The sequence below is a fragment of the Myripristis murdjan genome, chromosome 21, assembly GCF_902150065.1.
Source record: "Myripristis murdjan chromosome 21, fMyrMur1.1, whole genome shotgun sequence".
In the NCBI taxonomy this organism is placed as follows: domain Eukaryota; kingdom Metazoa; phylum Chordata; class Actinopteri; order Holocentriformes; family Holocentridae; genus Myripristis; species Myripristis murdjan.
In genome coordinates, this window is record NC_044000.1 from 15286324 (window position 1) to 15298512 (window position 12189).

The following is a 12189-nucleotide window of genomic DNA, read 5'->3' on the forward strand; positions in this document are numbered from 1 at the left end:
TGACTCACCCAAGGCCTCCACACTGTTCAAGACCTTTGGCTAGTGTTTGAGAGATTCCCAGGCTTGGGGTTAAGTTTTGCTTGATACTATATCTTTTTAGTGAGCTGCATCTTTTGTCCACAGATAACACAATAATTCACAGGCTTGATGAACTGATGTCTTGTGATCCATTGTGGCTCTCATTTTCATTCCAACTGTCACTCTGTGTCATATCTTATTCATGCACACCACTGTCCATTTTAATTAGTCATTTCAGGTCAGTGCAGACCCTTCCTCCTCCAGGCAGTGGCATGGCAGATGTGTGAATAAAATTCATTTGCCGTTATTTGAGCAAAAATAGGCCATTACTGCCATAATGATAAGACAACAGCCCCTCTGTGACACGAAACTATTACACCTTAGAGTAAAACAGCAAGGCAATTTGAGGGAAGGAGCAGAGCCGATTGATAAAATACTTAAGCCAAGATCTGTTTTGAAAAATAAATGGGTATGCCACAAAAGGTCATTATGAATCAGAGTAAATTCCATTATTCCCAAAAACATCAAATGAAGCTTTTCCACCTGTATTAATGCTACAATTAATTATGATAATTACCTCTGTGCAGAAAAAACACATTTAAATTGAAGAATACCCTCCGTTTCATGGCAGTCTTTTTCCCTCATTACTGAACGAGAGCATAAGAAAATGTTGTAAATTCTTAGTTTGTCGTGTCTGTTGCTGGTGATACAGGAGTTAAATGCTTGTCTGTGGTGTTAAAGCAAAAGACAAATCTTTGTGTAGTCTGTGTTCAGCTAATATTCAGGCGGCCCTTGTAAGCTCTTGGGGGAAGAAGGGAACTTTTAAAATCACTCACCAAGCATTCTAAATGCATCGTTCAAGCTTCCATTCACAGATGAGTGCTTTCACAGCAAGCGGCTATTGTATTCCCAGCTAATAAATTATGCTTTGTTGCATATTCATGGCTGCCTTGTCCAAAGCAAAGAGGGTGAATCAGACCATTGGGTCTTGCGAAAACTGGTGAAGTTGAGTTTAACAAGTAGATATGTCTGATAGCATTCCTCTGTAATTGCACATCTGCTGAAATCCAGGCAAGTAAGCCATTTCTAAGCTCTGCTTAAGCATGACTCATTTCAAGTGGTTTTGTTATATTCTGATACACTAAGCCTTGGGCAAAAAGTAAGAGCAAATTCTAAATAATGTGAATGTGAGGCCGCAGTCCAAGATCCCCCCACCCCAAGCCAACCTACACATAAACCTCTGAATATATATGTGGTGTCTAGTCCATCAGTTGGATAATTTGTTTCCCATTGTTGTCCACCTGGTTCAGTTCCTTTGTCCATGGCACAATTTCCACTGATGTCTGCATTCACTGGATCACTTCTGTACATCTGCACTTCCCACTCTCGAACCATTTTAACTGGCTATCACTGCAGGTCTAGATGATTTTCTGATGCACTGAGGAGGACTTTTACTTGGATGATCAAATGAGCTTTCTTCAGGTTGACTGGATCTTGAATGTCATCTGATAACAGCATTTGCCTTACTCTGCATGTTCAAATGGATTTATCTGTTTTTTTCCTCACCAAAAGGCTAAAGAGACACATACTTCCAAACAACTTAAACAACTTCAACCTTTTAGATCATTCTGCTGTCTTAGTGTATTAACGAGTAATTCAAAAGATGCATTAAACTGATCGTTTTCCACATTTCTGGACTTCACCTACTGGTAAAAAACCAAAGTCTTTGCTGCAAAGGACCCAAAGACTGAAGCTCGAAATGTGTCTCAGTGTCCCATCTAGTGGCCATAACTATGAATTACAATGGCATTCCTGGAAAAAAAAAAAAAAAATTGTTCACGGTTCAATGAGTGTGCTCACTTTAATGATTCTTGGGTGCGCAAATGCATTTGACAGTTCAATACTGACTAAAGAAAATTACAAATTATACATTTTATAAACATCTCAATAAAAGTACATCAATACCCTAAGGTGTTATACATTTGTCATCAAAAAGGCAACTGCAGCCAAGATCCAAATTTGTCAACAGAAATAGACTCCCTGTTTTTCTAGAGACTTAAAAATAGATGTGCATGAATATAAAAATACATCTCCTGTTGCTTTCTACCTTTAGTTCTATTTCATCTTAACTCATGGCCAGAGGTCAACAGAGGCAGTCCAGGTAGACATTTAGAGGAAATGACACTTTTCATGCCTTCAGATGACAGTGATTTAGATATTCTTGCAGGACTAATTAGACTCTATGCTCAATTTTGGTGTCCTAATTCATCTTTTTCTATTCAATTATGCATTGACAGATATATATTTAGCAGTAATGTTCTATACGGATCACAGAATATGGAGAGGAAGCTGATGTAGTTATTCCTTTCCCCTACTTTTCTCACAACCCTCCTGGACAACACAAAGTTGAGTTAAATATAATTCTCAGCACACATTTCCAATTACCGTTCTCGGGTTAGTGTCACCTCGTGGTTCAGATCAATTCAAAACAGGCCAAGACAGGCCCTAATTACAATCAGACACACTTTACTGTGGAAAACACACAAACAAGGGCTCAGATCCAGCCAAATGTGTCTCTGATATTGCACAGTGACTTAAAAAAAAAAAAAAATGCATTCATGCTGTTGACTGTGTAACAGTAATAAGGGACAGTTCATCAATGCAATAGCTCACTTTTGATCTACAATACATCCACTGGTTTCCCATTTTTCAATATTCTTCAGTACAAAAATCTAGATATTTGGGAAATATAATGGGAAATAATACTGAATAGTTAGTTCTAAAATTGTGTTTAATGGGGATCTAAGTTAAATATTACATTATTAAACTGTCTTAAACATTTACAAATGCTGAGCATATCTGAAATGCCATTCTTGATTTACCCCCATCATCACCACCATCTAGGAAATATGCCTGAAAGTAACAGGATAGTTTTACCATTGTGGCACTACTTTTAAGAGACAGTGGCTCTACTCTAACATTAACATTTTTGATTAATCTGTTCAGAAAGAGTGCAGAGAAACTGGCCAGGACAAGTCTGTGTGGTGTATTAGTCTGGTATGGCTTTCCACACAAATAAAATTAGCTGTTATAAACAAGGCAACTATCGGCCACATTCTGGCTATATTCTTACTCAGATTAAGCTATTTACATGTGCCTTTGAGAATCCGTTTCCATGAATAAACCATTTAACAGGATTTCTCTGTCCGCCCAGAAAAGAAGTATGAAAGGTTTGCTCACCAGCTAATCCCTCATTTTCACTGAACAACAGTAAGTTACTTATAATGAATGAGAAAGAAATGATGATCCCGGTAGTAAGCTGTGCAATCCGTATGCTCCCAACAAATAACCTGAGGTTACAGGCAAATATCCCTTAAAAAACACTGAATCACAGATGACAAGAACTTAAGGCTATAGCTGCTGCTGTAAATCCACTCACCTTAGAAATTTACAGGTGATGCTGGCAAGTCTGAATTTGTGCAGATGGCAAAAATGCAAAAGTTGAAGGAGTAAGATTATTTGTTAAGGTTTTGTGTTCAAACACCAAAGAGAGCGCTACCACTCAAGCCTTTTTAGATAAACCGCAAAACACAGTGGAGTAATTCACTGCATGTCAGTAGGAGCACTCCTCATAGACATCAGGACATTTAATTCAGCATCATTTTCATTATGAGAATGCTCACGTTTTGACATTGAGATAGCCTTCCTCTTCAACTCTAAAGGAGACACTCTCAGTGCTCCTACCACTGTATTTTTCTGTGTTTATCCTCAAAGTAGTAGTATTTTTTACATGCCACAGTAACACATTTAATATCAGTGTAAGGCAGGATTTGGTTCTCATAATCAGATTACAAGTTTATCTGGTTATTCTAACAGAGTTTTGATATTTACATGTGTTAACTCCAAACTGGTTCAGTAACTGGGTTAAGAATGGAATTCCCTTTGCATGTGAATGTAGCCAATGAGGAAAGCCTGAGGCGGCCTGTTGCAGAACTGAGAAAAGGCCTCCTACGGCATGCTGTCTGTCTCTTCAGCCATCACCAGGCAGGACTCGTCTGCAGCCGGCGCCCGGAATGGAGGGTGGTACTCAAATGCAGTGAAGATGGTGGAGCCAAGATTGTGCTTCTGGTGCAGGAACCAAATGACTGCTGAGATTCCCATGATAGCGACCACAGCCAGAATGACTAAGGCAGACAACAGTGGGCTAGCTTCTGAGAAGGACAAATAACAATGCAAGGAAGGTCACTACTATACACAAGCTCACTGAGGAATAAGTAAAAAAAACATGGCAAACAAAAGTTCAGAGGTCTACTTACTCTGCTTGCCTTCCCCGGGTGTAACTGAAAAACAAACCAAACATGTAAGTGGAGCATATTGAAAACAACAAACGATTGATCTAAATTCACACACTTTATAAATGGATCGGTCTTTTTGAGAAACTTATGTAGCACATCAACAGGTCAAAGACAAGGACTGATGTAAATATTCATCACATAAAAACCATGAAGTGAAGGACAAGGCCTTACTCTGAGTCGTCTCGCAGATCACTCCATTCTCCACTTCGTCCTGACAGCTGATGTTCTCCCACCTTCCCGAGTCGCTGTGCAGTGCCACACATGTATCCACGGCCGCAAGGTCAGACGGAATTGGGCTGTATTCCCAGTTTGTGTAGCTCACAGTTTCCTTACCGAGCCACTTCATGTGCTCACCTGCCAAGACATACCTATCACTGAGATGCCACATGTAGCCAGGATACTAAGCCTGTATCCAGCTAGTGTCACTGAACCATCGTAATGGTGGACTTATTGTGCTTTCTTTTGTCTTGCCTTTGTTCTTACTGCTTTCTGCAGAGAGACTTGTGATTACAGACAAAATAACCTTGTTCAAAGAAAATCATTTGTGTCCACTTTTTCCCTTTGACATCAAACCAGGTTTAACACATCAAAGTAAAACATGGTTTTGATTGGCTGTTTCTTCTGTGTTAGTTTAGCTTCCCGTTTTGCTTCCCATGAAGGGCTTCATAAGAACAGGATTTCCTAAAGTTAGGAGTTTCAAAGAGGAACTGACTGTTCACCAAAGAGACAAATAACTAGAGCTGTTGAAAATGACATTTAGAGCACAAGATGAGGAATATAAGGCTTGATCAACCATGAACCTACTAGAGGCTTGATGAGTTTCGGAAACATCTCGTTTTCTACATGCTACCTAACTAATCACATGACCCCCCTACAAAAAAGATATAACAATATCTGTTATTTAAATTTTTTTATGAATGACTATTGCTACATCTTTCACCATCATGCAGTCACATGGTACTTACTGTCGGTGTCAAAAAACATGCCAAGCCACACGTTTATCTTTCCTTTCCACACATGTGGGCTATAATTAATGATGAAATCATTCTCCTCGGCACTCTGGATGGTCACAAGTTCTGGAAAAAAAACATGAGAGCATATTGTCTCTTCATCACAACACATACTGAGAAAACGGCCCATTTCAAAAAGAGTTTTCTCTTTGACAATATAGCTACTTGACAATATACTGAAAATACAGCGACTTGGGTACCAAAATGTTGGCAGAGAGACTTTGCTCTTTCAATGGTGTAGCTTTTAATTGTGTCTTCTTCTCCATGGACAAAGTGGTAGCATCTCTGTCCAAAGGGCACCCAGGTTCGTCCGTCTGCGGGGCAATCTGAGGACAGCCATGAGACAAAAACTCTGCTTAACCCAAGTCAGCCTAAAGTTCATCTTGCTGTATTTACTCTTATTACAAAGAGCAAAAATCAAGCAATAACTGCAAGGAATCTAAGTGGAAGAGAGAGAGAGAGAGAGAGAGAGAGAGAGAGAGAGAGAGAGAGAGAGAGAGAGAGAGAGAGAGAGAGAGAGAAATCACTTCAGAGCAGCACCCAGGAACCATTTTCTGTGTGTATCTCTGCAACATAATTTGTCACACTGATCACATGATAATACACTAACAGTCACTGCTCCGCTTGCTCAAAGTCAAGGTTTTAGTGCCAAATGTCATTTGATGCATGTTATTTGTTATACTTGAGTATTACAAGTTCAACAGAAGAGGCAAAAACGCAGCTGACAGCAGGACTTTATTTGCGTTTACGCAACACTGGCAAACCCAGAGCCTCTGGTGCACTTCTTCCTTAACAGTGTGGTCTGGCGTTAAACTTGTACAGGCATTTGAAAATGTGTCCGTCAGTGTCCAGACATCCGGGGAAGGGTGCCTGTCACGAGTTGAGCAACCTACCACAATCTAAAATGTAGCGACTCACAGTAAACAACTTGAAAATGCACCAAAAACAAAATGCACATGCAGGCGCAGTCCGGAGAAAACACACAGGCCTACACGGCGCTAAGTACAATTTGTTTTTACTAACTTTATCTACTTTGCAGAAAGCAAGTCTGCGCACACAGTAACCTAACCTGCAACGAAGACTGATTTCCAGACGACTTACCTCCCGCTAAAGATGACTGCAGATGGATACACAACACAACAATACAGCATAGGAATGAAGGTGACATGTATTTCTTATGCGACTCCATGACAGCGACACCAAATTATGGCACCAAACTAGTTTGCGGAGTGTTTTTCAACTCTCACAGCGCCGCCGCATGAGGGAGATCCCACCCACAGCACCACAGCGGAGCGCCTTACTGTTCAGTCTGAAAAATGAATATGTCTGCCTTAAATTGGTTCGTCCGCACTGATTTTACTCCATTTAGATTACTCCGGTTGTCGCAGCATTTGGAAACCCTGTGCATCAATCAGTCAAAATCATGCCTTGAATTATCCAGCGACACATATGAGCTTGTCGTGGTCAGGTGACTTTTTATCATAGTACAATATCGCAATAATGTTATTTCTTATCGGATAAGTTGCAATAACAGTTTCTATAATGTTGAGATTTTTTTCCCTAGATACGTTAGCAGTGTCCCTCTGGAAATATTGTCTTCTCCTTTCATCGATATTATTTTCAACACAATCATGAACTGCCAACAGCCACAGCTAAAAAGGCCGCCTTTACCAGCTCATAACATGAAAACACAAAATGTAGTCTTCCACTAACAACAAGTGAAAGAGGCCTCTAGATGGTGCTATAAGCGTAGGGTTTTTCAGGATGCACCACCTGGGTGAGGGTTGTGTTTTACCATGAGTGTGATGGACTTATGTGTGTCACACACAGAAAGCCATTGGTTAAGTTTCGGCGGGGCGCTTTATACCAAAAACATGCAAAAGTTCACTAGTAAACCCCTGTCTTTAACTGTATGTTGAGTGGCTTTAGACTCAATTGCCAATAAAGGAGGGGTGCATTATCAAGCAATAGGTTTATTTTCTCATGCTATTGTTGTGCAAGTCCATGTTCTGTAGCCTAACAATTTATGGACCAAACACAACAATAATAATAACAATGTGTACTTTTTTAAGTGTTTAAACAATTTCAAATACATGTACTGAAGTTCTTTTCTGTGTTGTTTTCCACCCTTGTAATTATACTGCAATAAAGAATATTTGCAGCACTATAATAAGATAATGTTTCTTGAAAATCAGTATGATCTGTGTTTACTTGTCAGGCTGCCAGTGTAAGGAGAGGTCCGCAGGCGTCAGGAGTGGCATAGATGCAGGACACTTTACCTGTACGGGAAGGGGAGGGACACGCTGGCAGCGTCAGGGGCAGAGTGGTGCTGTAAAGGGGGAAGAGGAGCTGCCCACTACATGGCTTGTAGGCGCAGGTGGCACAACCACAGACAGCTGGAGCGCGAGTCTCACTCCTCGTCTGGAGCTGGTGGCTTCCCGTAGGGTGGCACAACACCCTGCAGGGTACCGGAGGGACCCATCTGCTATGGCAAGGCCTGGTTACAGACTGCCTCATTCAAGCCTACAGAGCACCCTCTCCTTCCCCCAGCCCCCCTCTACACCCTCTGGTACCCCGACTCACCCTGTTTAGGCCATACATGTTCTCACCAATACCATGAGACAGTGTTGATAGTCCTCACTTGGTCCTCGCCCTCTGGGTTGAAAAGTGTGGTCATATATACATACTGTTAGTCCAACACAACAGACGGGCTTAGCTACAGTGCCACTAGCTGGTGTCTTGCTCAGAGTCTGGAGCACAGCGAATTGATGCTGGAGTAGAGTGCATTTGTGCTCTATTTCCTCTGCTTGTATGGTGAGATTCAGAATAACTGAAGATGTAAATACATATGTTAAGATGTTAGTGGACTGTGATCATCTTCCACCTATTAGATGTGGGATAGGTTGGGTGGAAGTGGGACTTTTGGTAGCATGTTAACTGTTAAATCCAGCTCTTATGGTTTATTATGTAATGTATAGAGAAACACTAAACATACTAGAAAAAATTGCTTCAGTAAATGAGAGCTTTTCAGTCTGTGGTCATATTTTTCTGTGCAGGCAGAGTAGGGTTAAGCAGTGCTTGACCTTTTACAGCTGCTGGTTGGTAGGAAGAGGTAAACAGATGATGTTTTTGCTTATACCATTTTCTGCGTGTACTGGACCAGAGCTGGCTGTACACGTCAATCTATGGAGAACTTGCAGCAGAACTGTAAAAGCAATCAGTTGTCTCCACCAATATCACATGAAATACCTCTTGGAATTGATACTTTCTTGACTTAAAAGCCATAGTTTAATTTTATATTTAGAGAAACCATATAAGGCATGAATGATCCTACGACCAACAGGGCATCTTGTAGAGGATTTTTTTTTTAATGAGCTTATCCTGCAAATGGTGCATATTCCTTTGAGGTGTGACAATATACAGTACATCAAGCAGTGAAAAATATTAAATATTCACTCCAAAGGCATATCCAGATTCCTATCAAATCACCCACAGGAAACAAATGGAGATACCAGCACACAATATTCACCTTTGCTGTGTATTATTTCCAGTTGTATTTCAGTTGTTTGACCTTTGATCAAAGCATTCCTTGTGACTTAAAGGAAACCCAGGGAGAAAATGGAAGAAAAATGGTAGAAATCTTGAGGACCACATTATTTTTTACAAGCTAAGATGTACAAGCAAACTAGATCATAATGCAGAGGGCTATTTTTCCCCAAGGCCTGGGCATTAATCCAAAATATGTTGAAGGCATTTAATTTCAGTGATAACTGCATACAGTGCATTTACTTCCATGACAGCAAAACTGTTTTGAATAATAACTTCTGAGTGCATCGGAAATTTAATGCATTAAAAGAAAGTATGCACATATGTATTATGCCACTGTAGGGTGATTTCCACAGGTACAGTGTGATACCAGTTGAAAAATGTTATGTAAAAAAGTGTTTGCATAATTTCCTCCTTATCAGTAAAAGGTTAACATAGAACTGACTGCACACTAGGAGTTATTGAGGTTTACTGTACCTCACTATAATAAAGTGAGATGAGATGTAATGTTTTATTCAAAGGTGATGTCAAAGCAAATCAGCTCTCCTCAGCAACAAAAACTGGACCCATCACGATAGAAGTTGGAAGTTTTTGAAGTTTTTATTCAAAAAACGTCAAAGAATAAACAGAAATTAACCTTAAGTAACAATCTACTGAAAAAAAGTCTTTGGCTTTAACAAACACTACAAAACAAACATACAGAGGAAGGATTCCTTAAACTGGACATACAAGTTACCACTGGCAAATGTGTGGCACATGTAAAACAAAATAAAAAATTAACTTTCATATAGATATCTCTATGAAAATCTTTTATTTCCTCAAGCTGTCTGTACAAAACTCTTCATAAATTATTACTTTTTCATATAACTTAATGACTGTTCAACATGGTGGTTAATTATATGAGCATTTTTTTCTTTGATGCACCTTTCCAACTCTTGACCCAGATACTATGGCACTTGGTTCAGACACCACTAGCAGCATAAACCTCACAAGACTCAACAGTATTACTTCTCAGTCTCAGGCATTACACAGAAATCTCAAGTATAGTCACAACGGCCCTTTACTTTTGTAGCACACTCTAGCCAACTACAGAGGAAATGCTGCTGCAAGTCTGTCTGGACGCTAGACAAAGCAACAAAGATGTTTGTTTTTAGGAGCACAGATCCAGTGAATACCACAACGCTTTGTTTTCATTGGTCTTCAAGAACTTAGATCAGCCTCTGGACTCTATTGCCATGAAAGCAGCAGTTCTTTTGAAACTATGAAACTGAATGTCTGAACATGAGTAAAAATATGCTCTATGCACAATTGCCCTCATCATGATTACGATAATACATCATAAAAAAATAGGTTTGAAGAAAATCAAAAAATATTAAAAACAACCTGAAAGGAAACAGCTGTATGTGGCCAGCTCCTGAGCGTGGCATTTGGTCTGGAAGGGCGGGCTGGACCTGCTAACCCGGCCTAATACAGAGGAGAAAGGAAACTCTGAGGTAGATAACTGGTCAGACCGACCACCAGGTCGAATCACAGGCTTCTTGGAAGACACCTTAATCAAAAAGCCTGCTTTAATCTGCTATGATCAAAGAATAATCAAACAGCAAAAACATGATCTGCTGCGCTACGCCGTATCAGACTGGACTGCTATTGTATATCATTGTGATTTCATAGTTTCAAACTGTCTTCTTTCCTATCTAGTAATCAATTTTATGTTGCATTTTCCATTTTTTCTGTAGTGATGAAACCCATGTGTGGCACTTGTTGGATCCAAGCCTTCCCTCATGCTTGTGTGTCTCCATACTTTACTAATACCTATGATAACTGAATGTTCATGTACAAAAAAGGCACATTCTCCAAACTGCAATCTGTCTTGCAGATCAATTATATCCTGGTTAAAGAGACAAATGATGCTATTTCCTCAGTGTACTAGCTCACAGTCTTTGGTGAAGTAAACTACAATTGAAAGTGCCAAGTTTGTGTGTTTCCTATCAAAGAGCGAGGTGCAATAAAGTCCATATATTCATCTCAATTTCCCCCCAACTCATTGAACTTTTGCCTAGGTTGTAATACAAGGCTTTGATTAGTTTTTGCACAATCACAAGTCCATGTTTTCCTGTTAGCATTTCAAATAAAAGTGAAAAAGACACACCCTGTCAAAATGACAGTGAACATCACCCAAAAAGACAAAAAAAATAACCAACAAACAAAAACAATTGTCCCGTGTCATTCCCCCCACCCCAATAAGTCCATTTCAGCTAATCTACAACACCAAGTAATCCAAAAGGCAAGATTCAAAACGTGATCTTTCAGCAGAATTTCTACCACATTCCAACAACCAGAGACATGTAAGGTCCTCTGATTAAATAAACATTACATCCTAATAAAAATCATCAGATGTAGAGTCATTTCATTCAAAACTTTTTTTGTCTAAAATTTCTTTTATGTTAGTTTTAGGGGGAAAAGCAAAAACATCTAACACAGCAGATTTAATTATAAAGGAAAGCCCTATATAGCTGATTTACAAGGCAGGAGCTCTCAACATTTTTTGCTCATTGCCGGCCTCTGTGGTGGTCTGTACAGCTATTGTATGGAAACTATTAAGGCAAATTTTATCAGACAGCAAGATCAATCTAGAGCACTAAGAGAAATCACTTTACAAGAAAAAACACTTAACACTTCACCATAGCAACACTCACACAGCAAGCACAAAACATCATTTTCAAGATGTCTGGCTGATAAATCTTCAGAAAAAAAGAAAAAAGTCATAGAAGTATAAACAAAAGACATAATTACTATCATGCACTTTTAACAACTAGTCACACGACCCATTAGATTCTTGTATCCTGTGGCAATCCTTGGTAAAAAATAAACGTTTTGTATTATCAAAATAAAACTTTTTTTTCAAACTTTTTTGTCTTTTTTGATATAATTAGCATCATTTGATGAAATCAATCATTTTATTTGCACCATCTGGAACTGATACCAAAAATAGTCTTACTTATTCGTATTATAAACACAAGGAAATAATTGCAGAACCTGTGCAAAACAGTGAAAAATCCTTAGCGTCCATTGCATTTGAGGAAGCCATGATTGTTTTAGCTGTTGTCCAAATGTTACCTCAGCACTACTTAGTTTGTTGATAGGTATATGGGGAATGATCGCCAGATGACTCCACTTGTGACTGTGCACCATTTTCCTGGAAGAGAACAAGAGTAAGATAAACCTAATCCTTTCATGCAACCATTTTGCCAACAATGAGC

The 12189-nt window shown here is 39.4% G+C and overlaps 2 protein-coding genes across 3 annotated transcripts in view; both read right to left on the reverse strand.

Moving 5' to 3' along the window:
• Positions 1–1853: 1853 nt before the first annotated feature.
• On the reverse strand, positions 1854–6777 carry cd302 (CD302 molecule). Its single transcript, XM_030081387.1, has 6 exons — positions 6485–6777; positions 5584–5709; positions 5339–5449; positions 4545–4727; positions 4335–4358; positions 1854–4229 (listed from the first exon to the last, which is right to left on the reverse strand). The coding sequence occupies exons 1-6, from the start codon at positions 6570–6572 to the stop codon at positions 4027–4029; spliced, it is 735 nt and encodes a 244-aa protein (XP_029937247.1). The 5' UTR covers positions 6573–6777; the 3' UTR covers positions 1854–4026.
• A 2729-nt stretch (positions 6778–9506) lies between these two features.
• rbms1b (RNA binding motif, single stranded interacting protein 1b) overlaps positions 9507–12189 on the reverse strand; it is a 29059-nt gene continuing 26376 nt past the window's right edge. The window contains exon 13 of one of the 2 annotated variants that reach the window (XM_030080571.1): positions 9507–12125. In XM_030080571.1, coding sequence (XP_029936431.1) covers positions 12054–12125 — 72 coding nt within the window. In that variant the 3' untranslated portion in view covers positions 9507–12053. The remainder of the gene's footprint in view (positions 12126–12189) is intronic. The other variant, XM_030080572.1, reaches the window with a different exon arrangement.

Coding starts and splice junctions, on each gene's coding strand:
- cd302 (XM_030081387.1), bottom strand. CDS start 6,572: ATGGAGTCGCATAAGAAATACATGTCACCTTCATTCCTATGCTGTATT. Junction 5,710..6,484: donor GCAGTCATCTTTAGCGGGAG/GTAAGTCGTCTG, acceptor GGCTGTCCTCAG/ATTGCCCCGCAGACGGACGA. Junction 4,728..5,338: donor CATGTTTTTTGACACCGACA/GTAAGTACCATG, acceptor ATGTCTTGGCAG/GTGAGCACATGAAGTGGCTC.